Here is a 27882-nt window from a genome sequence, read left to right as displayed (position 1 = left end):
GATATTGTACTCGGTCAATGACATGCTTATCATAAAAATTTTCATGAAAAAGACTTGGGTGTAACATCCAATATATTTGGCATCTATAAGGATAGATATAAATGGATGTTAGGCTTGTCCCAGTCTAGGTATAAGAATTTTATGTTGAAGGGGTTCAATATGAATGGATGTACAAGTATTTACTTACCCATATATTTAATGTACTAAGCCTGATATGATTTATGTCTTGTGCATAGTCATTGATTTCAGGCAGATCCATTATAGGATCTTTTGAAAACTGTGATAAACATTTTTTAAGTACTTGAGAAGTACTAAAAGAGTAGTGAATTGAAAGAGTTTCAAACAGCAAACTGAGTTTGACTCAGTTAATTGCTGTTAGTAAAGATTGTCAAAAAAAGTCGTCTGATGAAAGGATTCATCACTGAATTGGGTGTGGTCTCACTAGAAACCCACGCACATCCTAAGGCACTTTGACCTCATTCATGATTTGATCATAAAATAAATTTATATAAAAAATAACATAATGGACCAGTTCACTAAGCCGTAACACAGCAGCAATGTGTTTGCCATCCTGATTGCATGGGCATCAGGTACAGGGGCGATTGGTTTTAGTGTAAGTGGGAGATTGAAAGAATAGTGTCCTACAAGCCAATCGCATGGATAATGCAAAGAAATTTTTTTGTGATATCTTCTTACTCATTTGCATGACATTAGTTATTTTATTCATGAGATATTATGTTTTATCATTTGCTACATCATATTATTATGATTATAATAAACATCATAGATAAGGGTAATGATTTTAGGGTCATGATGAGATCATGCTAGTGAGATTTAAAATCTTGATAGTCTTAATCTAAAATATTCTCAGTCATTGGATCATCGAGTCGGAGATCGATGATACCGATAAGACTGGTACATCTTATGTATGCTCGATGGAGAGGGTGGTTGATCTCATAATCACTTGTGTGGTGACACTAATACAAAAATATAGATGCTCATTAGAGAATAAGTTCTCTAAACTGACCCACAGAAAAAATATTTAATGGAGCCTTACAGCATGTCGACAGATGATTCTCCACTGGGAGTAGTGCATGTGATCCTTTGACCTGAGATCACCATAGTACCTTATGTATATGGATCTTTACTTTGGTTTATTCCCTGACATGTCACTTTGAAATATGTATGGGATATTCTGGATATGGTGAAGTATGCATAGAGGTTGTGAGTGGTCAATAAGAAATCGATCACTCTTTGTAGGAGGAGAGAACATTCTATGTGATCTCATAAGATAATGACTCTGAGAGTCTCTGGCCAGAGCAGGGATGAACAATAGAAAAAATTTTAACTAGTTCATCAATTGAGTCATCATCATTAGATCGAGATACATATAGATAAGTATTTGGGCTTGACATATTTTTCATGTTCTTGACCTATCTGAGATGTTGTGTAATCGAAGGATTGAATTATATAGTAACTCACTACGGAAGGATAATTTTAGTATTTTCATCAAATTTTAAATCTTTCGGATAGTCATGATACATTGCTAAACGTAAATCTTGACTTATGGACTCGTCAGAATTAAAAGAGTTTAATTCAAGAATTAATTAGGAAGAGTCTTAGTTGATTAAGACTCTTGAGTTGACCTAATCTAATTGGATTAGGGTTACATCGAGAGTCTTGATCCACTGCTGGCTAGATTTGAAATCCAATGAGTCACACATAATAAAAATTTGGTCTTGATCCAATCTATTTAGATTTATTATAAATCTAATGAGTTAATTAAATTGCTAGTACATGAATTAACCCAAGTTTCCAATTGGGTTCAGTGCAAATGTGTTTGTGCTAACCCTTGACTTATTGCCTTTACCTAATGTGATTGAGTTTGAGCCTATATTTAAATAGATGGCTGATCTGATTTTTGTGGAAGTGTTTCATATCAGATCAACCTCCTCCATGCCAAAAGCCATGCACAAAATAATGGCACACCCATTTAATTTTTGCATTAAGCGTTAAGAAGGAGAGTCCTTCTTAACAAAGCTTCTTAGTTCCTTCCTTTAATTTCACGCATTCTCTTAATCCCATGCGCCATCTGATGACTATTGGGATATGTTGGCATGAAAGAGGAGGAAGAGTCCTTCTCTTGAAAGGAACTCCACGCCAAAATTTATTTGGGATGCTACACATTTATGCGATTAGAAATGGAAGTGTCCAATTCTCTTAAAACTCTTAACTTCCTTCCTATTTCTTCTCTTATTCTACGCTTATTCTTAAAGGGGGCGACATCAAATGATGCCTTGGTTTCTGGATGCAGAAAGGAGAGTCCTTTTGCTTATGAAATACCTTATATTCCACACCAAATTAATAGAAAATTTTTAACGCCAAGTGTTGGTGTCTCTTGGATATATTTGGCACCCCTTCTTATCTTATAAATAAGGAGGCGCTACACCTAGGTTCCACGTTCTACATCTGGGAGATTTTGGCATGAGAATGAGAGGATAAAGACAAGAAAAAATCTGAAAAAAATGCAAGAGAAAAGGGAGAGAAAAATAGAAAGGAAAAGAGAAGAAAAAAGAAAAGCATGAGATGCTTGTCCTAAAATCAGATTGTTCATGTATTGAACATATAATTTGATATTTGTGTGGTGAGATCATTTGAGGAAAGATTTCTAGAGTGAACCTAGTGGAGGTCTCGAAGGCATATAAGTGATGGTGCAATCCGTTCTTGCAAAGGACGATCGGTAGCGAATTTGTAAAGAAGGCTGCAGTACTACGACGAATTGGGAAGAGCCTTGATCAGTCCCATGTGGATCACCATTGGAGGGCTTCTACTTTGAAGTCTTGTGGAGATCTCAAAATTATCAGATCGTCGTCTTCATGTTGATATATGACATTTGATCCCTTGTTTTTATATATGCTTTTATTATTTGATTGCAATCATCAGGATGTTTCTAGGACTTTTGTATTCCGGTAATCTAGTTTAATTGTTAAACTTATTTTTAATTATTGAATTCATATAAAAATTTTTGAAATTTACATTCTTTTGTTTGTTCGCCTTATAGATATGTATAGATAAATATGAATCTCTTGCGGTGCATGTATAGCATTGCAGAATGTGATGCATCCATGGGTAGCATCCATCAAAAGATAGATGGCCATCAAATAACATGCATGATGCAGGCTTATGCTCATGCTCGGCCATTTATCTTGTGATGGATGTCATTCACAGGAGAACTGCACCCTGTGATGCCATATGCACATCATGGAGGATCTATGGTTTGCATAGATAAGAGTTTAACCTTCTCTCGTTTTCCTTTCAATATAAGGATTGCCTAATCTCTCCATCTTTCATCAACAATTTATCATTTCTCTCCAATGACATCAGCTAAAGCGACCCTGAAATTTATATGCAACACAACCTTTACGAATCAATCTCACCTCTCCTATCCTGTATCTTATGTCTGAAATTTTGCAAAGCGTTCAGATTATCTATTAATCAATAGCCTTTGGCACATTTGCTTTACCAAAAAAAAAAAAAAAAAGTCTCACTTCCCGGGAGCAAATCTCACCTCTGTGTTCAACCCATCCAGCCGATCCGATCTCTAAATATCCACCCAAACATATCAACGGCTCAAAACACGACCCAACCAAACGGCCACGATCCCTCCACCAGCGACCAGGCCACCTAAATCCGGAACGAGGATATCACGTTTTCGCCTTCCGTAATGCAAACGCTCATCTTTACTTACCATGACAAAACGACAAATAATTCACCAGCAGAGGCAATACCGACATTTGAGATGGTAACCTTCCAAAAATTATAAGGTAGGCCGCGTGAAAATGCCCCAATTCCATGGGGTATTTGGTAATTTTGAAAACCACAGGTCCTCTACCCAGAGGGCAGGGGAAGTTGCTTCGATCGCGTGCCCATTTTCAACCCCGCTTATGTACCTCTGCGGCCCCTCACAGAGGGAAGAAAAGGGTTACGGGAAATAAGAACACGGACCCTAAGCCTAGGAACGAAGAACAGGTGGGAAAACCCTAGGGTCTGGAGAGCCGGGTGAGATGAACCATGGCGAGGTCGGCCGATCCAGAGGCAGCGGAGGAGATCTGGGGAACGCTGGAGGAGCTCCTCCTCGCGTTCGCCGTGAGTCGGCATGGGACTCAGAGATGGGACTCCGTGGCCATGGAGGTCCGGACTCGGAGCCCCTCCACCAACCGCTTCCTCTTCACGCCGGAGGGTTGTAGGAAACGGTACCGCAAACTCCAGTGCCGTTTCTCCGCCGCCGACGGGGAGATCGGCGTCGATAGAGACGGCGGCGATGGGTGTGGCCGGCCGGCGATGGAGATCCCCTGGCTCGAGGAGCTGCGGAAGCTCCGCGTCGCCGAGCTCCGTCGCGAGGTCCAGCGCCACGATGTTTGCATCGTGTAAATAAATCGATCTCCCCGTTTGTTTTGTCTCTTTTTAAAAGATTTTTAGTTAGGCTTTTATCAGCCGTGGAATAAGGATCTGACGGTTCTGGTCTTTTTTACGTATGGTGATCTTGGAAATTAACAAGGGTTTCTATTGTTTTTTTAATTCAGGTCCTTGCAATTAAAGCTAAAAAATCTAAACGAAGAGCGCGAAAGGAGTCTCCGAGAGAGGGAGGACGGCGAACCGAATCTAAACCACAAGGAGGAGAGAAAGGACGGCGAATCACCGGGATATGTGAACGTCTCAGACCGGATCTCCGGTGAAGATTCCAGCCGTTCGTCCAACTCGACCAATCAGAAAGAGGAGGACGCGAAACCCGCCGCGGGATTTGGGGAAACGGAGGCGGCGCCGGGGGCCGAGGACCAGATAGCCGATCCGGCCGCTGGCGCAGACGCGAAGTCTGCCGGGGAGGCGTCCTGCAACGGGAGCTCCGACACGATCGCGAAGGCCACGGTCGAGGCCAACCCGCCGCGGCCGCCAGGTCTGGGCGAGTCCGGCGAGTCCGTAGCCGAGTCAAAGGGCGGCGAGGCGGAAGCGGAGGGGGCGAAGGAGACCAGCGACTTGCAGAGCTCGGCGAGACCGTCGAGGCGGCCGCGGCGCCTCTGGCTGCGGAGGAAGGTGGTCTCCGGCTGTAGCAACGGCGGAAACGAGCCGGAGGCGGACGCCGTGTCCCCCGTCGGTAAGCGTGTTGCCGCTGAATCCCAGCCGTTGATCGCCTTCCTCGAGGTCATCCAGGCGCACAAGTACGGATCCGTTTTCGAGCGCCGGCTCGCGAGCCAGGTAACTCCAATTCGTCGCGTTTCGTTTCGCGATTAATCGGATATCCCCTTCTAAATCTGAGGGGGGACAAAATTAATATTAAAAAACACGTGGTTTGCGCGGGACTGCAGTTGAAAGACCGAAATATCATAAATAAATTTTTAAAATAAATAAACTTGAAAAATACCACGATTTTTTTGTTATCTTTTGAACCATCTGAACGGATATTCGACGTTACATCCCCGTAGATTTTCTCTTTTACGCATTTACACGGATGACTGGTTATGGTGGAAGAGTATAGCCATTTACCCTGTCAGCCCAGGAGCGCGTCAGATAAGTTCCAAGGGAGAAATTATTGCATGCATTAGATGGTGCAAGTGAACCAGGACGAACCAGGACAAATCCCGGAGCATATGCATCCACCGTGGGATTTGTGCGGTCCAATTGCACCTGGTGCATGCAATACGGAGGCATTCCAAGGTTTAAACGTGCCACGCTAGCCTGGTCTCGTTTGGCTCGTGCGCTCGTGGCTTTGGGGTGGTTACATATCGTGTACAGCTGAAGTATGGAAGGCCAGAAGCCGTGCCTTACTCAACCTGCTAATATGTAGAACATTTCATCAGATTCCGAAATTCCCTCCGAGTATTCCAATTCCCGCGTACTCTTGCAATCTTATCGGTTGTTACGGACATCTCTTGTTTAAATAGATGCACCGCGAGCACATCGACGGACTAACGGAGTCAGGGCTATGTAACGGGGCGTGGACTTGATCCAAAAAGAGCGTATTTATATTTACTCCATATTGTTTGTTTAGACGGTTTTTAATTTATTTCAGGAGAGCCTCAACTACCAGACCCTGATACGACAACACGTTGACTTGGAGATGGTGCGCGCGAAGATGGAACGCAGAGGGTGCGCGGAGGCGTACACGAGCGCGGAGTTCTTCCGCGATCTGCTGCTGCTTTGCTACAACGCCATCGTCTTCTACCCGAAGAGTTCCCCCGAGTCCATCGCAGCCGTCCGTCTCCGTGGGCTCGTCTCCAAGGAGATGGCCAGAACCATCCGGAAGCCGGCCCGGCCGCCGAAAGCGGATGAACCCACCCCACCGACGCATCTTCTTCCTCCGCCGTCGCCGCCGGTTTCTGGTTTTCAATCGGATCCGGATCGTGTGAGCCAACCACTCGAGAAGCCGACCTCATCGGGTCACTTTATTGCTTGCCGGAGACGGAGCTCCCTTTCCGGCCGCGCGGCGGGGGAGACGAAGAGGGGGGAGGAGGACAAAGAGAAGCTCCGAACTGTTCGGAAGCAGCGAGAGGTGGAGGAGTACGAGACCCCTTCCAAGAAGAGGAAGAGGGAGATATCTGCCGTGTCCGGGTCTAGAGGCCTGAGGAGCCAGAAAAAAGGTGGGAATGCGGGAAACAGGGGCAGCGGAGTATCGAAGAGCCCCAATCCTATCTCCACTTCGACGACTAAATCCATCGCTGTCGAGAATTCAGCGGAAGCGACGGCGAAATCAGAGAAGAATAACGGAGGTGGCGAAGCCGTGTCGGCGTCGAAGAGAAAGGGTGCGGGGGAGATCATGAATCGGATGAAGCGGAGCTTGCCGACGTCCAACGGAGCGCTACCGAATACGCGGAGGAGCAGCGCCTCCTCCTATGACGGTGGGAAGGGGACCGAGCAGGTGAAGAATGTCGGGCGTGGGGATCGAAGAAACCGTTATTCCCGTCACTCTTCCGGCGCTGCGACGTCGAAGCGGGCGGCGAAGCTGAGCACCCCAGCGAAGAGGAGCGTGGGGAGGCCGCCCGGGAGGGCGGCTGCTTCGCCCCCTCCCCGTCCGGCGAAGAAGGCTAAGGCAGAAGCGGGAAGGATGCTACGGAAACGAGCGAGAGGGTGACTGTATCTGGGTGGCAAAGTATGTAAATTTATGTACCGTGTTGAAGGCTTGGTTTTGTCGCAACCGTCTCCTGATATCCTTTTATTTTATTTTTTATGTAATTTTTTTATGAAAAAGATATCTTTTTATTTTATTCCATTCTATTGGTTTTTCGTTCCTAATATTTTATTTTATTGGTCGGATTAAGCTGAAGATAATTGGCCAATTGTCAAATTGATATTGGAGGTACCGGGAGATTGAGTTGATGTAGTGAGACGAAGGTTTGGTTTCGATCCGGCCCTCAGCTGATTCTAAACATACGGTATTGCTCTATCCAAAATTTGCTCTGAAAAATACGTATTGCTAACTATATCCGCAAAAGCATAGAACTCAACTTTGTAGTTCAAAGCTTGTAATATCGGGTATCTCTTTGGGCCAGGAAAGTACCTGTTTAACTCCATGTCACCGGACTCCACGTGTAACTCGGGTGCGTAGTTTCTGAAGGCTACTATTTCTGTTTGTCAACACAACTGGATCTAGAGTCTCGCATGGCGAGTCACGTGGAATAAAGTCGCGCTAGCATTATTACTTTTTTTGAGTGGCCTAGGTGTGTTTCACAGTCGAGTGGGGGGCTACGTGGTGACTGCTACGTGAACCACACTCAGACGCCCGCAAGGTTGTGGTATACTTTGCGACACTGGGATGTCCGGACCGCACCGTAAAGTGCTGCACAACTTTTTTATCATAAGAAGATGGACAATCATCAAAGATGGACAATTATATATATATATGGTACATATTTATGGATAATTTTGTTTGATGATCGTTTATCTTCTCATGACCATTATTGAAAGCTGTATAGCGCTTTATGGTCTAGTTCATGCATCAGATCCATGCTGTTATTTTGGTTGTGGACGTCATATGCACGGCCTTTGTGATGCAGCACTATTGTTTGAAATTTATTTCTATTAAAGTTGACCTAAGCAACAGATCTCTGCGCTATTATAATAACATGGCCTCTTTTGTTTTGGCCCCACCCGATGTTCGACGTGTAAGTGGGTGCTGAGGGTTGTGGACCTACATGGAATGTTCTGCCTGGATGCACTGAATGGTGGTTTACGCAAAAATAATAGATAATCTTAATTGGACTCTGTAATAATTACATATATCTCTGTACTTACACGGTATTGATTTAGGTAAAACACTAATATGACATCTGACAAATTAATTCGAACCAGGATCCTCTCCTGTTTGGGTTTGACCGGAAGAGGTCTCATCGAAATGATGAAACGATGCCCACCTATTCCGCAAATCATACATGGCAGGCCCCATCCAATCACGGACCATTGCATAATACATGGATGAGTCATGATTTAAAATTGGAATTCTCTTGTTTGTGGGGAGGATCCAGACTCACCTGGCAAGTGTGGCGGTCCCGTTGGCTCCGCAGAGTAGAATTAATGTACGAAGTCAGAAAAACCTGAGCTGTATCTTCTAACTGGAAGCAGGTTCAAAATCTGGAGGCATTTTTAAGTATTTGGACCAGATAATCTTCATATCGTCTCCTTCAAATCAACGACGGTGCCTTTCAGCTTGTGAGATAGAATATGAAGTCCCGTTTCTAAAACAGACATTTCCGTATGAAACAATGTAATGCCAAGATTCATTTTATATGGAAGTCCAAGTAGCATATGCTAGTTATTTTGCAAAAATATGCATGAGGGAGAGGTTTTGTTCCTGGTGAATCAGAAGAATGAGGATTGTGGACTGAGGAAATGCTAAACTAACGTTAGCTTAGATAAATAACCTCAACATATAAAAGTTAGAGCCTATTTGGGAGGTCACACAAATTTAGGTTGCTCTTGTAAGCCAAAAAGAATTTGGGAATTTAGGATACTTTAGGTTAGGGGGAGTGAGATTACGAAATAGAAATGGGAATGGGTTATTCCAATTTCAACTATTTGGTGGGAGGGAGTTCCATTTGTATTGTAATTTTAAGAGTAAAAAAAAAAAAAAAACTTAATTCTAAAAAATTCAATTCATATTTTTTTTTTTAGTATTCAAATTTTATTGTGATTCTGATCCCAATTCTAAATTTATAGTGATTGCAGTTTATAGTGCAAGGTTCGGGCAAAACCATCCAAAATTCCAAACGAACTTCTGCACTCAAGAAAAATAATTGACCCTTCGTTTCCATGAACCAAAACTCCAAAGCAGTCCAGTGTGAGTGGGTCCAGCAGGCCAATCCCATTGAACCCCAAGGTCAATACAATTGATCCATCTCGGTCATTTTCCAGACTTCATTGCCTCCTTAATCTCGCGTACTGCCCATTTATCTCTACCTTCGGCCATCGTTCCTTTCCTGGAAAATTTAGCATACAATGTTGGTCGGCACCCCCTCGCCCAACAGGGCATAATCGATGACAGGCCGCTGCCCGGGCATGGAAAACATGTAAAGTGCATATTTAAAAGGATGGGAAAAAAAGTGGTAAAGATCACACGGCAACGCTTAGCATGCCTAGCATGATGCTATTGTTTAGATACTTTGGATAAATAAAATATATTAAAATAAAATTAGTATTCAAATATGAAATAAATTACATGTTGAGATCAATCAAATAATATGGGTCCTTTCTAAATTGATTGTATATGGACAACAAAATTATTGAGCTGAAAATTTAATAAAATTCATAAGTTGAGCTACTAAAATCAATAAAATTATAAGGTTATAGGTCGCGTTCGGTCTATGTTCATAAATATTTAAAAATAATTTTGGAGTGGATCTGTCTAAATTTTATAGGAAGAAAAAAAGAATCTGCCAGCTGTGTTGCCTGTGTGATCTGACGGTTGTGCATGTGATTAGATATGGGGGAGGGTTTATTAGAAATTTTGAAATACTTTTAACTCACGTGATGGTCACGTGGTTTTTTCAGTAAAGATCCGAGTTACCACAGACGGACGTTGGAATGGGTCCATGCAGATAAACCCAGGCAAAGTACAATGAGTCAAAAAAATGTATGTTTCCTTTTTCTTTATTTGATAAAGATTCACCACTATTAATTTAATTCTTGCTTATCATGTAAGAATACATTCTTCTTTTCCTTTTTTTTCTTTTTTTTTTTTTTTTTTTAATATCTCTCTGGGTCATGTCATGTATGCTTTCTTTCACGTGCATTGCATACCAATCACCGGCCGCACCGCAGGCCCTCAGAGCGCTCCGCCATTTCACCGGCATCTGATTCCATCCACCGCCATGAGAAGTCCTTCTCTTCCATTCTGGGTTCCCTGATCCACGACGCCGTCACCATCTCCTGATGGGATTCTCCCCAGGGTTTTTGTTCCCCAGGTATTGCCTTCTCTCCTCTTCCTCCCTCTCTCTTTTGAGATTTTGAACTGTTTTGTGGAGAATTGAAATGGTGCTCTTCGAGATGTCTTCTTTTTGCCCCCTCTCATGTTTGATAAGCCCCGAATTTGGATATTAATCTTTCATCGATGCTTATTTAGATATCTTCGAAAGAGATTTATGGTGGATACAATCACGGCTTGGCAATTTACTTTGTTTATTGTATTACGTTGAGTTGGGTGAGTGATTTGTGGCATAATTTACTGACTAGGGCTTCATATTTCTTTGGTCTTTTTAATTGTTTCGGGTAGCAATTACAACATTTTAAAATTGTTTAAGTGAAAACGTCCGGAACCTGTGGAATGCTTTTAGAAAAGAGTGTAACTACATGGAAGGAACGCCGGAAGTTTTGTGCTAATGCTGTTCTCCAAGTCAATCTCACATGGAATTACACTAATTTGTAGATAAACAAAAACACAAACATAAATATTTAGAGTGTCTGCATTTCAGAAAATTAAAAACTGAACTGCTCGGTGAGACAATGACTACTTAGATGGGGAAACAGAAAATTTATTAGAAGATTTGTCATGAAGTTTTTTAACACCGGTTAACATAATAAGCCGTAATGTGCAGTTTACCATAGAATATGAGCATATTATTCTGGTGTCCAGGGATTTGAAGAGGATCGATGGTAATGGTCATGAGTCTTGCAATATTTCAGAAAAATGCATCCAGTTGTTCTGTTTCTGGCCTTTCTGTAAGTGACCTCATAGATGTGTGGTAGGTAACAAGGTGTTGGTCATTTGCCCTTCTTGAAATTGTGATTAGAATAGCACTTATCATCATCAAAATTAAGTTGTGGTTGATCTGAAATGCATTAAATTGAAGATTTATAGGAAATCAGATCTTTCATGTTGTTATTTGTCATTTTTATATTTTTAAAAAAATAATTGTCGTATTGATGTTTAATCTCAGTAAGTTATAAGAAAGTCTAGAGTTGTCACTCCTTAGGACTGTAGTTAGGGCACAGATAGTGAATATTATACTGCCTTTTCCAAGAAGTCTCAGAAAATAAGAAAGCTGAGGAGCTTACCTCCCCCTTGTATAACCTATGAGGTTTAATCTTGTTTCCAAAGAAGAAGGCTTGAGGTGCGGGCATTTATAAGGGATTCATTCACAAAGTTTTTTTGTTCAGATCTCATGAAATAGAAAAAATTAAATTTATAGTTTGAAAAAGGGTTTTGCAGCTTTCCTTTTGGGTTTAAGAACCAAACCTTAGCTTGGCTTGTCACCCTTGAGAGATCCTTACATGCAATAACCTCACAAAAGAGGATTTAATATGGATATGGTGTTCAAGATTTGTTATAAAATACAGGATGATCTCTCGCTTAATGATCTCTTCTACCTTCTTAAGAGGATTTGAAAAGGGTTATCATTTTTACCATTATCAGTTGCATCCTGATTCTCTCTTTGTTATAATCAAAATACATACTTGAATAAAGATTTACTTTGACATGCTATATGTAAGAGAATAGGTAAGAATAAAATGGGTGGATCTTCAAAGGAAATTAAGAATCTAGAATGACTAGGCTGAGCAGTCAAAGTAGTGACTTCATTGTCTGACTTTGAGGGGAAATTCAGCATTCCTCTTCAGGTAGGTTTAGGGTGATTATCTATTCCCCCCTACACCACAACCCACCTATATATCTTCTCAAATTTGAATTTTTGTGCCCTTCTTTTACTGCCTTGATAAATATGATTGTTAGTGGGGCCAGACAATACCTTTATCAATTTATCCTTCATATATGTTTGTGTGCATGCCATGCATCTATTATGCTACATTCCTCTCTTCTTCTCTTCTCTTTCATCTATTCTTATTATCTTCTTTCATCAGCAAACATTTTTCCCCTTTCCTTCCCTCACAATGGTTGGTTTTGCCATTTGATATTCTTGTACCTAGAACTATGAAGTCAAATTTTTAGCACTTCTCATACCATCTGTCTTCATGGAATCAAGGTAACTAGATTCTTATCTTGGCACTGAATCTCTCTAATAGCACTTTTGCCTGAGAATGAATTTCTATACCTTCTCATTTTTTTTCCATATTAGTTAGTCCTCTAGTTGCAAACCAAATTGCTTAGTTCATTATCTAGAATAAATCCTTACTCCAAACTATTGTTGATCTTTTATTAATATTCAATCCTGCGTCCCACCAATCTTTGTTCTTCTAGTTCTACTTGCTTACTATATCTACAGGATAATCAGTTTACTCAACCAGTAAACTCTGGAGTTGATTTGTCATAATAATAATCAATACTCTTTTATAGTGGAGAGTCAACAAAATGGAGACATCATTTAGCATAATAGTTATGTGCGAACTTATGTTTGTAGTTCGTGCAGAACGGATTTGCAGCACTTATTAATTATTATGTCTCCCTCGGTTCTTTGGTAACATTGCATGTGGATAAGTGGATTGATTTGTGCTGATTGGATTCCTTCTCTAAAAAGATTTTAGTGATATATTTTTTTGTCGTATCTGTGTGAATATTAGATGGTATACTAGTTATAATTTGATTAGTAGAAGAAACCTGGTTATAGCATGCACTTCAAGGAGTGTGTATGAAGTGAGATTCTAGAGGGGATATCTCTTCGACCAGAAATGTTTTCCTCTACTTAAACATCTTGTAAACTTAGGCTAACTATATAAACATGAGGAGATATAATGGTCGTACTCAACTTTACAAATTAAGCTGTACTTTTAACATCGTGTCAATATTGCTTCCCTATGAGACTCAAGTTGAACTTCAAATATGAATCAGACAGTTGGACAGTGATGGTGGTATAAGCACAGAAGAAAAGAAAATATCAGGATATTTAGGTGGATAGGGGGCAGGACCCCGATACAGGAATACAAAATGACTTAGATCAAAGAAAGTCCCATTTATGGGTTTAGAAGTCAATGTTGAGCGGGCATTTTCAGAAGACAATGCAACTCCAATTGACAAAATTTGCTTGTCAATAAAAACTAGAGGCAGTTGAAAGGATTTTGGTCAAGGGGTTAGCAGATGAAAGCCTAAGGTTACCTGTAACGAAAGGCTCCAAAGAAGCCAACATCCAGTGCCTTTAGAAGCTTCAAAATTCTTGTGGGACTTCTCATATGTCAACTAATATCATGTTTCAACCGATACAAAGGACTGAAAAATAAATAATTTTCATTCTTTTGGACCTATATAATTCAATGTCTTGATGTCTTGATTGTGCCAATAAGCAATGGTTATGTTGGTGATCTCCAAAATATTGTAAAAATGTGGTTGAAGATTTAACTAGCAAAGACCAGATCCATGATTGAGGAGGTTCAATTGGGAATGATATGCCTGCTACATGTGTGGGTAGACTAGATATTGGTATCATTACTCCGGCTGCTATGGATAGATTCTACTTGACATTCTCAAATAAGCACTAGGGATTTTGAATAATGACAGGAATTGGGAGATATCCATAATGATTACTGGCTAAAAGAAAGGGTGCTAAATTATCATAATTCTAATTTGATAAATCTGTTCAAGAAATAAAGCATCTAATTTGTTGGTCTTTTAACATACTATTGCAAGTCTTGCTCTATGTAATCTATTAATCTATGAAGGAATTGTCAGACATAGTTTTAAAGAACACATAATGATGTCACAGCTACTCAAGACCTTTGATTATGAGAGGATGTATTAAACCTGGGTACTTGATTGAGTTTGGAGATGATGAGGGTGATTCTTTATATGTTGCGCACACTACAACTAACTGAAATATAGATTATGTATGGAACTTCGTCAAAAGAGAGTTATTCAGTTTTAGGAACTAGTATATACCTTTGGGGCACGAGATCACACACAAAAAGATGACAAACCAGCATACTTGCACTTATATTTTTAACAGAAAAACCAACAAAACAATATAAGAAGAATACAGAAACATGTAGGACCATAAGGTTGCAAGGTGTCGGCTAACATGTTCTTTGCTTCATAATGGACTGAAAATCCGATGATTATTTCCGCTGAAACACCAGGCCATGCTAGTCATTCCCCACTGTCTGAAATTTTAGGAAGCACAGTGGCTATTGGTGGAATTATAAGATTCAAAATAATGCGGATGCACTATTGAATTCATGCAATGTCTCTCCTGCAACACCATCAACAGAGTTAAATTTTGAGGGGACCCACTATACCATAAAATCGCCATTCTTAGATTTGTTTCTTGCGATGGGCAGTTTAACTTCTAAGGATGCACATAGCATTTTAGTATTGATGATCTATTTCCTCTAGAAATTATTCCTTTTTAGATAAAATATTGCATCTTCTTACCTTACATTATCTCACAAGTTGATTATTCTATTGGATAAAAATAATGTAGATCACCCCTAGTGTTACTGTATACAGAACCTATTCTTTTTCTCTCAACAACCGTGCTGGTACTCTCTCAACAACCGTGCAGGAGTACCAGTTGCAGGATCAGTTTGATAGACGGACCATTGGATTTGTGAGCTTAGTTTACCCTTTTATATTAGGAGAATTCTATCTTCCGCTTATCCCATCTTCTACTGGGACTGACCTGGAGGTCCAGGCCAATCACAGCAATGTACATTTCGCAACATGACCATGATTCATTGGATCCATGATTGATTAAACCATATCACATCCAATATCATGGATATGCCATTCTACACGCTGCATGGAGGCCACTCAATCAGAGCTGTTGCATGATCATGGACAACCATGATAAGAAGATTGGACCTGTCCTCTCGAACCCGAATTGGAAAGAATCGGGACCCGAATGCAATCACTGCATGATGAGCTAAAATGTGGAGATGGCCATTCCAATATACCGTTTGTTCAAAAATAGCTGCGTCATTTCCAAGTACTGGTGACCTGCTAATGATCCTAAAATAGTTTGACTTCATTTCAGCCCATGCCAAGTTCACATCATTCATAAAAGTTAGTATTTCCTGCCACCAATTGACTATGTCAAAAAAAAATTTGCAAAGCATATCACGAGCTTCCATCGGGGTAAACCTCATTGTTATATATGGCTCTTTCCTCGAATCTTTGCATGAAAACATAAAATCAGAATGACACAAAACCTACAGAACCAGCTTGATGCAACCTACAACATGAAAACTCTAGCTTACTGAAACAATTTACATGTCACAGCCTATTCACTAAAATAATAACAACCAAGATTGGACCCTGATCAGAGATATCCTTCCCGCGCTGTTACTTTTCCATGTGGTAAGAAATAAATATTAGTGACCGCATTTTACAGAGCATGGGGCTTCCCTGGATGTCAATTTAAGGTTGGTTGACCACAAGTTAAATGTCATCGTCGTCACCATCATGCCGATAGTCTGATGCAACACCATCCCCAACCATGTGGTCACCATCAGAACCTTCTCTACCTTCACCTGCCATGTCCACATAGTTTGCTCCATGTTGGTTCCCAGCATATTGCTGGTTCCTCCATCCTTGATCTCGGTCCATGGATAGCCCATGCAAGTACCGATGGCCTCCCTCTTCTGCATCATGGAAAATTGTTCGATTAGAACTCAATCAGATAAATGTCAAATGTCCTACAAATGTAGTAACATATTGGATTTAAAATGCATCTGTGATGGCTTATCAAGAAGCTGCCTTCACAATGTGACATCGGGTTATTTCCTCCGCACTGCAAAACACATTCAGCATGATGCAACACTGTATATAAGTTGAATCAAAATTCGATATGCAACCATCTCACCAATGCATCAGATTCTAAATGGTACAGAAAAATGTGGCAATTCTTGTTTTTGGTAGAGTAAAATCATACCAACAAGTGAGGTTGGAGTCCCAAGCAAATGAAAAGTATGCATTCAGTTGATGGTATAAAGACTTTCTTACACATTGCTATAGTGCTTAAACCATTGAGGAAAAATATTATTAAATTAACTAGTTTTGTTTCCACATTTCATCATGTCAACAAGGCATGTGCAAAGCTTCTATCTAGAATTAACTGAAAGTGAGTAGCTTCTATCAAGAGGCCTTGATATTCTGGAAATCATGTAAAATTGAACAGAAAGACGGGCCTATCAGTATTTACCACTATCACCCTCAGAGCCATCAGCAAGCCTTGCAATTGCATCGATTAGTGATTGTTCATGTTCCTGCAATAACAACAAGTACCTTCCATATTTGTTGGCAAATACAATAATCATCTGTGAAATAACAGCTTATGAGAGTTATCTTACTTTCAACGCTTTCTTTGCCTTTTCGATCTCAAAGGGATCAGGATGACTTGCACCAAAGACCCTCTCCACCTGCTTGACACCATGAAATGAAATAACAGAAAAACAGAAATTAAATCAAAATATTTTTGCAGTCCACAATGCCTTTTAGGTTGCTCAAATGCATACCTCCTTTATTAGAGTGTCTGTATGAAGTATTTCAATGTCATCAGTGCGTTTCTTCCCAATGCCATTCTGCGATGGGGCAAAATCTTTCTTGGACTGATTCTTCAAGGTTCCTCTTCCCCTTCCTGCACCTGGAATGGCACCACCACGGCCTGTAGACTTTTTAGCCCCACGACCTGGTGCAACCCGACCTGGCTGATGATTGATGCCTGGATCCTCACCTTCCCATCTAATATCTTCAGGTGAAATCTGCGTTAGAGAAATTTTTAAACCAAATGAAAAAAATTGCATGTGACTACTTGCATAATAAATCACATACTTCACCGAACAGTTTTAGATGGACTTGCAATATAAGAAACATTTGCTAATGAGGACTCGTAAATACTCTAACCCAGCAGATGTCAACAATAGAAAATGACAAGTTCTAGCAGAGCATTTGGAGAAGCTAAATGTGATAAGGAAGCCCCCATGATTTGATAATGATGAAACAATATCTAGATGATCCTACATAGTAGGAATATAAATAAGATAATTTTTTTCTATTGTTCCTTTCCTCTTTTTTTAATATTTCAAGAGTATTCCTTTTCCTTTTGTTTTTCTTTTTTTTTTTCAGTGTTGAAATCTAACGGTTCTTCACTTAGCTCAGTTTTAATGGAAACCTGTACCAGAATGAAGTACATATACAAATCAATATCTCCTGTTAATAAGACATTAAAAAACATCTTTGCCCCTAGATAGATTCACAGAACGCACTCCTATACAGTAGGTTCTACTATAAGAACCTAGATGACATGAACTGAATTTTAAGCAAATTACTGAAGTTCTTCAAGGTGTTAAAGCCAAACCCACAGTGCTGATAGAATAATGTTCATGGAGCTATGCTGGTACAGTGACAGGTAGCATATATGCAGATTCAATCTCAAAACCAAAATTCAACAAATGAAATGGCTCTGATAGGAGCATGAAAACATTCTGCATGTTTTATATACTAGCTGTTGGAGGGTATGCAAGTGCTACGAGCATCAAAGAGATGCTAGTAAGAAACTCTACCAGCAGGATGACTAACAAATGGAACATCATGTATGAAGAAAAGAAATTCCATCACATAATAAAAATGCCTAACCTTTAGTATCTACTGAATTATACACTGGCAATCAGTTGGAAGTCAATATTTCTTTCAGCTTCTACCCTGTACGTTACCTCATGGCCCAGGAAACATGAGAAAGCAAAAGCTTGAGATAAAGCAAGAGCTGTGGTGGAAAATCTATTGGTTTCACAATCAAGCATCTAGAACAGCTAAAATAGAAGCAGATCATAGGACGGAACAGGAAAACTTATTTCTTGACAAGTGTAGCAGTTATTTTCAAACTTTGAGGAAGAAAATAATTCTGCACCAAAAGTGCCCAAAAAAGATGGAGATGCGTGGGGCTAGCCTCATAATCACATCTCATAATGTCATCCATGGCTGTACCATTTTTGGGCTTAGCTTTGTTGTATACCAAAAAGGAACTGGACAAGTCACAAGTCATATCTACAAAATCTGAAACTGCATAATCCCATGTCATACTCTCCATCTCATGTTGTTGTATGTACATTTTTTTGGGCACAGATACTAAAAGAACTAGAAGAAGGGAAAAGTATCTTCCAGATAGATTTGATAAACAGATGCCCATTTTTATTCCAAATCCAGATACAACAGACAATTTCCCCCTTCAAAGCATTAATTTGCCCCATGATGAATTCTGTACCCAGCAATATAAGTTCCATTATGAAGCAGCCAATTCAAATTGATTTATCACTTGAAGAGCTGGCAAATTTGCGAAAACAGCTGCATATTCAGGCAGCCCCATACAATACTTGGATAACTCAGTAATGCTGAGAGCATGTATCAAAATCTGAATGCCATCAGAAACTTTTTTGGGAGCAGAAGATTAAAGATGATCCTGTGGAGTCATATGCCCTGCCGCTTACCAAGTGGAGATTAAATTGTGATGTGTTCCTCTAGGAACAAGATCTAAACCATTGGGAGTTCAAATAATGTACATGGCAACAATAAAAGAACATGGAGAACTGGAAACAGTAATGCAAGTTTTATCCATCACTTCCATCTAAGGACAAAACTGAGCGAATAATATTGCCAAGGATTAAACCAACTAAATACAAGCTTTATCCATAACCACCTTACAAGGAAACCAATAGCCATATTCCTTCTTATCAGCAATGAAGAGTGCATTCAAATGCTTATGCGAAATTAAGAGGAATTCTAAAAAGGATGATGGATGGGGCCAAAACCCATATGAGGAAGCTGACAGAAATACAATTCCTGTGTTCCTTGTATATTCTGGGGAGATGTAATGAAAGCAGAATTTGCTTTCCAATCCACCATCTTTATCCATATGATTCTCGAACTGCAGGAAGTTGGACACAGGTCCATCTTTGTTATAATTCTTAAATACTGAGGTTTAAGATTTAACAGTCAGAGCTTAATCCTTACTACACACAAAAAAAACAACCATCTTAGTCCTTTGACTCCTTTCAATATTAAATTGCACCAAGAGCTACCTTTCTTGAGTATAGACAAGCGCCTGTCAAGTGCATGCAAATTAAAAGTCATAAGCATATATCTACTCATTTAAAATACTGTTCCCAATCCATCCCTTGTTTTCCTGCCGTTACCCTCTGTTTGTTAAAACAATTTATATTCCTTTAGCTATCAGGTTTGGTATATGATTCAGCTAACAAGCTGTGGAGACCCATAACTGCAATCATTTGCTGGACACATTCAAAAAAAAATTATCTTGTCAAACTTTAATGTAGCAAAGATCATTCATTGTTAGCCTCCGATCATCCAGCACCTTACCAGCTGTATCTTATTTTGCACTATCCACATATGCCATCAATTCAACAAACAAATCAACACAACAGAGCTTGCTAACTAGCTGTGATTCAGCAACAGTAAGCTTCCTATATCCACCAGGAAAAAAAAAGCTTCCTATGGCAAGTTGCTAACTCCATCAGTTTTTTCACATAAAATGCATTAATAATGTCAGCTAAGTCAAAAATATAATTCAACAAGCATATAAAAATTATGCTAAATGGCAGCAAACAACATAGACCACGAGATACATAATATGCCGTTGTTGCAAAAATCATAGTAATGTAGCCATGGACAAACTGTGATATAGGAATATGTTAGCAAGTCTTGTAGCGCAAATGATACATTATCAAATAATCACCAATTCAGTTCAAATAACATGCTAGAAAATTACAGTCTTTCTCCTAACTGGGTAACAAAACATAATACCATGTTGCACGAACCTGCAATTTAATAATAAAAAATAAATGGCCTCCACAGCAGAGAGTTAACAGCATAACCAGCAAAACTCCAGCATGCATTAATTCTAGATTTTCTTTGATGTTTAAAAGAATTAGATCTTCCACATTCTTTTTCAATAAGTTTCTTAAAATTTACAACTACAAATATCTCCAAAGAAATTCCTTAAATCCATGCCTAAATTTCAATAAACATTAACCCATCCCTATGGGTTAGTCTCCCAGCATACATTCTTGCGTGTCTCATCATTGATAATTTCAGTTACAGAGAGAGCAACTTTTGGTGATTGTATGTTGTTCACACAAAGATATAACACAAAGAAACTTCATGAACTTTACTATTTAAAATTTTACCAAACTAAATATGAGCATTGTCAAGAGCTACAAAGCAACATGCAATTGTAGAACAAATTAGTCTGTTATGGTTCTAATCATCTCTGCCATGAATGAATATGAATCACCTCTTTGAGATTAACCCATTCCCATGTCTCATTCTTTGTTCCTATATCATAAACCAGAGCATGGAGACCCTGACAATAATTGGAATAGGGTAAGCTTAGCAATACACAACTGCAACGCAGAGATGATGAGCACTAAAATAATCGAACACACCTCAACTGGATTGTGATCAGTTATTACAGCCTCATAGAAGTTATTATCTTCAGGCCATCTTGTCATGACTTTCCGTCCGATTAGTGGATCGAATGGTGGTGCTTCTGCAACAGCACCTGTAGAACTCCTGTTTGCAACTTGTCCCCTTCCACTCGGACCAGTGGAAGGATATGGCATGGACTTCATTGAAGATACACCTGGCAATGTCTGGCCCTGAAAATTGGAGGAATTAACATATCAAGGTATATGAAAAAACAAGAAAATGAATGCAGATTACTTTACACTACATTCATGCTTGGGATCATGAACATACTGATTTAGGCTTCTTGCCCCTTGCTCCTGCTGCAGTTCCCCGTTTTGACGCTGCTGATGATGGCTGCATGGAAGTGGCAACTGGTTGTGCATGAAGTCCAGGAGATGGTGCACCCAAAGATAGAGAGGGCACAGGCTGAGATGTTTTCTGTCTCTTGCGAGAAGCTGAAACAGTGGGGCTGGGTACTGGATCATGTGCGGCTTGAGCACTATTAAGCAAGCCAGTTTGGTGTCCACTTGCCCTCCATTCCCTATAAAAAATTTGTCAAAAAATTCACACTAACAATTAGTGAAAGGAACAAAATTCATCGTTACATATTGTGTATCTAAGTGGATTCTGGGTTCAATTAATAAGATTCATTCATTTACAAACCTGATTCTCCTAATAATGTCATCGGCATTAACCCTGCTTAACAGTTCTCTGTGTTCCTCATCAGATACTCTCAGTTCCTTTCTCAGTTCAGTTATAAGACTTTCCTTCTCCTGTAGAAATCAAATATCTCACTAGGTTGCCAATAAATATCAGCAGGAAGAAGTAAAAGACACATTATCTGGATAAGACTATGGTTGGATGGATACCCAAGTAATGGCATCCGACTGAGCCTTAAATGCTCGAAGAACTGAACTGTATGCTTCTTGCTCAAGCAGGTGTATTTGAGTCTCCATATCATTCTGTACCCTGGGGTATGAAAAAGCAGCAATGATAGTTCTTCCATTTCCAGTGACACGCCCTGCTCTTGCACCCCTGTTCTGATGTGATGGTGGAAGGTCATCATCAGTCCCTGCAATCAATTGAAGGACATTACAATATCAAAAACACCAGTGTAAGTATGTAAGGAAAAAAAAATTTCAATCATACTAAGAAATCTCAAGGGGCATGGCAAAATGGAGTTACTAATTGAATTAAGGTGGTATTTATCTTTGGATTTCTAAAAAAAGGTAAGGACTAAGAGGAGTTGCACATAATTGCAGATTACAAGAGGTCAAGTCATAACTATTGAGGATTTAGCTTAGCAACTTGCTGCTCTCCAAATGCATGCACAAAACAGTATTGCTCAAACCAAAGTTTAAATTTTACTGCATCAAAGGCCTACAAGCTTAAAACTTGAAAGATGATAATAACTATACCATAAGTCTCCCAACACAGATTGCACATCGAAAGTAAATGTTAGAAAAATTCTAGTCAAAAAGGCTCTCCATTCCACAACTAGGAAACCTTAGACTGTAAAAGCTTAAAACTAAGCATTTATTCTTAGAGAAGTATATCCCTAAAAGCTAACCAATTGAAGCCTATTGCAACTCCATAACTAATCAAAAACATGGAAAAGTGGCAAATATAATACAACTCTCTAGTTGCCAATGCCAACCTCCATGAGAATATTTGAATTCCCTTCATTGAAGAGACTTACTCCATAAACTATATTCTACAGTCATTAGGCCCCTATACGTACTGTATACCTCCATTGAAAAGTCAGTACCAGCATTAGACCTTCTATCATTGAATGGTTGACAATTGTCTCTCTTGCCACACAAACATGAACACATAACCAAAAGTGCTCTGAAACTGCAAAAAATGTTATGCCACATTGACTTGAAGGCAAAGAGCAGGGTAGCATGGTAAAATATAAAAAAATGGCAGTTAGAGAGCAAGCAAAGCAGTGTATCTATGATATATCATTTATGTAGCTAATTTGACCTAACTCACTAGAAGCTAGGGGGTTTCAAACTCCAATATGTAGTAGCATGGATCATGAATTAAACATATGACTTTATTCAAATCAGAAATCATGACAAGTTGATGGATTCTACTATCAAAGCAGAATATACAAAACCTAATATTGTTTGCTATCACCGACTTATATGCGAGAATGCTAGAGAGGGGAGGGCTTGTAAAGCCAACCCCGGTACTTGTGACAAGCGTTGATGTTTTATTCTACATACAGCAAATGAGATTTTCACACTATCAATCTAGAAATTGCTTCTATAATTTCCAGATATCCCAGTGATGCAAAAGCAATTTTTGCACATATAAGTTTTTTCTTTGATCAAACTTCAGAACTATTAGTAGTAGTTTTGAAGTTTTATTTTGCGTAGGATTAATGTCTATAAGTCCTTTATATATGCGATCGGTCAGAAATGTTTTTAAGGTCATCTGGCTGTTTCGAAGTACTTTTGATGTTTTTAAGTATGGGGTCCCACAGGAATCTGAACTATGTGGTATTAAGAATTTTGCACATTTGTTGTGACAAGATCTTGCCTGCAGTAAAAGGCTAGAATTAGGGCTGAAGGCTATAAGGAGAGGGTTGCTTTTGTATGCAATAATATTTTATACTGAACTTTGATGGATCCTATGGTTCCTCTACACAATGGACATACATAAGCTTGCAAAGCATAGTATGGGGCCACAGGTACATCACCTACCTTATTCATTGATTTTATGTTCCTTGTAGTGCATTAACCACAAGCAACAATAAATATTATGAAGGTTTCTTGCAGTGCTTATCAGTGTTCTTAAAAGTGGCAGCCTAGGTGCTTAGTTGGTGGAGCTGCCTAGGCTAAGCCTACTTAAACCATACTTTAAGGGTTTCTTTTCATATCTTCTTTCCCTACTTGATCCATATGTGTGGCATGTGGCAACACAGTGAAAGCCATGACCAACCTAGTAGAAGCCAGTAAACTAATCAATGTCTACTGGCAGGTCAAACGGCAGCTACAAGTAGCAGATGCAGCTGCAGTGTGCAGTATTAGTGCCAAGTTTATGTTTTTTTCTTTCTTCTTCTTTCAACCAATCTCAGCATCTTATTCTCCTTATTCTGTTTTTTTATTTCTTTCTCCTTACTCCTACTCTTCTACATCTGGCCGTTCTTCAGCCTTCTGTTTTCTAAGTTTTCCCTTTTGTTTTGCTTACCTCCTTGATGGGTAACCATTGGTTGTCACCCACTATGCAGCCTATTGGCTGCTGCTCCCTGGCATCCTCCTCCTCCTCCTGCTTCCTCATTTGTAAAGACTACTTGGGTATGTCCTGCGACTTGCTGGTTTCTGGAGTGAGAAACAATGCTATTGCTGCTCTCCTTCTAGTAGATTTTGATTTTTTGAAATTTTAAGTGTGAAAATTAGGTTTCATGATTATGTATATTAAGAAAAGAGTGTTCATAAATGATACGGGCACATAATTATTTATGTTTGAAGGCATGTATAAGAAAAGCTCGGAGGATCTTCATCCTTAGGTGGTCATGTAGACCCTAGGCACCTGCCTAGGTCATACAAGAGGTCACCTGGCCTTGCCTAGCCAGTTTGATAACCTTGCTGCTTACACAAACTGCTAGTGTTCCTTGCCAAAGTAAATATTGGCAACCTGTAATTTCTTTTGTTCTTCATGATTAGGCCTTAGAACCCAATTTAAATCTTAAATCCACCTTAAATCGCTGGACCTTAGGTCCTTAGTACTTGTAGGAATTTGTTCACTTTTATTGAAGTATCATGTCTGAACCTGAAACATGAGCAAGATACTGTTCAAGCAGCATTTTGAATTCCATCATCCCTTTTACACCACTCTCTAATGCTGTGGTACATCATCCAATTAAATGAATTAACTCCCAATATTCATGGGAGGACAGATTGTCAATTAAGTTACTTATTAATGCAAATTTTAAGTTCCTTTAAGAGAAATCACTAGATGCAACTTATCCCATGGAAGACGTTCTAAAGGTTTGGACATGATTCATCTGCTTCTTCTAGTTCAACAGAACCACATTTAATTGCATCCTTTGATGAAAAGACCTTTGATTAAATAAAACTGGAAACCTTGGAACCTTATAACAAATTAAAAATGTCAATAAACTAGTTGATTAGCTACATAAAATTCTAATAATCCCAGTTAGATTTCAGTTAACTACATAAAATTCTAATAATCCCAATTAGATGTCAGTTAATTAGTCTCCTTCACTGATATATGAAATAGGCCCAGTGAACTCAAAAATATGATTAGTTAGCAGTATCGAAAATAAAATGAATCAAATATTCACATCTTTCTCACATTTCATATTATCGCACATATCAGCATCTCACATGGGCAGATTGTGTACTTACTTTGCAATGTATCAGAGACAAGATCCGGTGGTCATGACCATCCCTCAAATACATGGAAAGTACCATGACATGTTATAAATAAAAAGACCTCATAACCGCCTTTAGCAACATGAATAGTTCTAAACCGTGAGAAACTAGGCCACTCTTATTGAGTGAAGATAGTCTTCTAACTTAGTTGGACTCTTTCCCCAGCGTCAGCTTTTTATAAAGTGTTCATTCCTACCTAACATGGCAGGTCCTTAAAACTTACTTACAAGACCGGTCAACCTTAACTTTCAAAGAACTGGTGAAAAATCTCCACCATGTGGATAATGTGAATCATAAGATAACAGCCACACAGGCAAGAAATTAATTGTTTGTTGATTAGTTCAAGACACAATGTGTAACGACCCTCAGGTCCAACTAATTGACGGTATCAGCTTTTCCCTTGGATTCCAAAAAGAAAATGATAACACATGAAATAGGTGTCTAAAAGGGAACCACATCCTTGATCCATTACTAGGTGACAAGTTCCATTTCATCCTTCTATTCAATATCATACTGTCTGGATCACAAATAAATTGTTTGTTAAGACTCTCGAAACATATAGTCTCACCCTAGAAAAAACAACCAAGCCTTTCCTCCAAACAGATGAAGTCACCTAAAAAGTACTACACTAAGTCCATATCCAGAAATGAACATATTTCACAGACCAACTGCCAATCTGATGTCAAGCCTCTGAAGATTTGTTTCCATGTTAACATACGATTTTCTTGCATTATCTCCAACATTTGGAAAAATTCTACGAGAAAGCACTATAAATGTTACTACAGTAAGCTTGCATAACCTGCTAGTTATGTGTTAAACCCACGAAGTTGAGCCCATGAAAATTGTCATTCATAGATGAGGAAACCATAGAGGAGCTTGCTGTAGGTTAGAGATGAGGAAAAAAGATCCTAAAGCTATTGCAATTGCCAATGACTCTGGATATTTATCTTATGCCTAACATGTTCTGTGATATTTAGATCACACTACTCACATCCTTTATGGCAGACTTAATTTTCCACCATATCATGTAATAACATGGATCGGGCAAATCAACTTTTGAAGGACATGCAGACACGTGTTTGTTTGGATGACATGAGCCAGGGTTATTCACCACTAAACCTATTTCCCCAAAAATATTTATGAAATCCTGCTTCACATACTACATTTCTCACTTCAATCCAAACTACAATTTAAGATTTATCAAGTCTATTTCTCGCACTGCTCCCAAAATCACTTCTTATCATGGTAACCACATCATTGTCACAGGTTGCAATAGAAAATTATAGAAATGCACAATTATTTCTAGCTTCTAAATATAGGAAAATGAGTCTGTAAACTATGAGCTACGGATTGAATTTCATATACAGCTTCGATTCCCACTTCTAATACTTCCAGCTATAACGCACGGGAACTGAATACAAGTATATTTCACTCTGCACCCAACTTAAAGTTCAAGATGCCTTCAATGCAAAATATTTACATCCCAGCACAGATCAGATTTCACAATCAAGTGAGAATGTCCTAAATCCTTAGTCCTCAAAAAATAAAAATATATTTATCTGATTTTGTCTCCTGCCACTACCTGATGCAAAAGGAACACGAAACCATGAAGTCTAACCCATAAAATCCCAAATTCTCCCAAAACCCAGTGCTCAATCCATCCGGCTTACAAATCAAACACCTAGCTAGCATACACAGACAAAAGGAGAAACTTTTCATGCACAAAATGAGAGATCGAACAAGCTACACCCAATTTCTAAACTAATCAATCTCTAAACCCTAATTTTTCAATCTTGCAATAATCGCAAGCTTTCCGAGCTAGCGCAACAAATCCACGCCCAGTTTCTTTCCAGTGTAAGAATTGAAAAGAAACTCTTCCAAACGTTGCACTAAAAACCCAGGAAACACATGAGAAATTGCCATTACACCACAAGAAAGGTCGATGCCGCTTACCGCTGCTATCGGAGGGATCATACTCCATGGCCAGGTCCTCCCACAGAGAAAATTCTTCTGTTGGAAACCCTAGAAAACGCTGCGAACGCTTCGAAGAAGAGAAAAGAACGTGCCTTTTCCTCCGCTAGGCCGAGAACGCATCAAGAACCGAGCGATCTACCTTTCTGACATCACTCTTTACCCAACTACCGTGAGAACCGATCCAGTTCGATGCCCGGAAGCGAATTTGATCGAGAATTCGAAACGCCAGAGGGAATTAGGAGAAGCTTCGTGGAGATCGGTAGGGAGAGGAAGCCACCGGGGGGGTGGGGTGGGGGTGGAGAGAGCGCAGTCGGGGTTCGAAGAACGGGAGAAACGGGCGGACTCCGAAACGCAAATTATTAACAGTTGATACTTTTTTGAGTTCCGGCCGCAGAGCGAGCAGCTGAAGTGTAGGATTTTGGCGCTCTGAATGGAGTTGCGCAGTGAAGACGACACGTGTCCAGTTCCTGTTGCACCTGAATGGAGGTCACGGTATCGTCACCGCCAGTCAGGCGAGGGAAAAATGAATTAAGTAATAACAAGAAGAATAAGATTTTTTTTTTTTTTTTTTTTCACTACTCATTTTAACCCAAAGGTTAGAGCATGGTTTACGTGATAAACATGTCTTGGCGGGCCATCTGAATGAAGTTTGTTACT

The 27882-nt window shown here is 39.5% G+C and overlaps 2 protein-coding genes across 4 annotated transcripts; one reads left to right on the top strand and one right to left on the bottom strand.

Moving 5' to 3' along the window:
• Positions 1-3854: 3854 nt before the first annotated feature.
• LOC105050481 (uncharacterized) lies at positions 3855-7808 on the top strand. Its single transcript, XM_010930527.4, has 4 exons — positions 3855-4427; positions 4584-5253; positions 6068-7427; positions 7545-7808. The coding sequence occupies exons 1-3, from the start codon at positions 4072-4074 to the stop codon at positions 7124-7126; spliced, it is 2085 nt and encodes a 694-aa protein (XP_010928829.1). The 5' UTR covers positions 3855-4071; the 3' UTR covers positions 7127-7427; positions 7545-7808.
• A 7689-nt stretch (positions 7809-15497) lies between these two features.
• On the bottom strand, positions 15498-27505 carry LOC105050482 (protein EMSY-LIKE 3). Of its 3 annotated transcripts, XM_010930528.2 has the most exons (10): positions 27205-27505; positions 21715-21917; positions 21509-21618; positions 21137-21386; positions 20824-21036; positions 20673-20741; positions 16882-17127; positions 16717-16785; positions 16569-16632; positions 15498-16008 (listed from the first exon to the last, which is right to left on the bottom strand). In XM_010930528.2, exons 1-10 carry the CDS (start codon positions 27230-27232, stop codon positions 15806-15808), a joined length of 1455 nt encoding a protein of 484 aa, XP_010928830.1. In that variant the 5' UTR covers positions 27233-27505; the 3' UTR covers positions 15498-15805. The 3 variants fall into 3 exon arrangements, with proteins under 3 accessions (XP_010928830.1, XP_010928831.1, XP_019708027.1); XM_010930529.2 differs by lacking the exon at positions 20673-20741 and having other exon boundaries at positions 27205-27471; XM_019852468.2 differs by lacking the exon at positions 16569-16632 and having other exon boundaries at positions 15594-16008; positions 27205-27471.
• Between the last annotated feature and the right edge of the window lie 377 nt (positions 27506-27882).

The sequence above is a fragment of the Elaeis guineensis genome, chromosome 8 (genome assembly GCF_000442705.2).
Source record: "Elaeis guineensis isolate ETL-2024a chromosome 8, EG11, whole genome shotgun sequence".
Taxonomy (NCBI): Eukaryota; Viridiplantae; Streptophyta; class Magnoliopsida; order Arecales; family Arecaceae; genus Elaeis; species Elaeis guineensis.
This window is presented reverse-complemented; position numbering and strand designations above follow the sequence as displayed.

Coding starts and splice junctions, on each gene's coding strand:
- LOC105050481 (XM_010930527.4), top strand. CDS start 4,072: ATGGCGAGGTCGGCCGATCCAGAGGCAGCGGAGGAGATCTGGGGAACG. Junction 4,428..4,583: donor CGCCACGATGTTTGCATCGT/GTAAATAAATCG, acceptor TTTTTAATTCAG/GTCCTTGCAATTAAAGCTAA. Junction 5,254..6,067: donor AGCGCCGGCTCGCGAGCCAG/GTAACTCCAATT, acceptor AATTTATTTCAG/GAGAGCCTCAACTACCAGAC.
- LOC105050482 (XM_019852468.2), bottom strand. CDS start 27,232: ATGGAGTATGATCCCTCCGATAGCAGCG. Junction 21,619..21,714: donor AGTCGGATGCCATTACTTGG/GTATCCATCCAA, acceptor TGATTTCTACAG/GAGAAGGAAAGTCTTATAAC. Junction 21,037..21,136: donor GGGGCAAGAAGCCTAAATCA/GTATGTTCATGA, acceptor TCCAATTTTCAG/GGCCAGACATTGCCAGGTGT.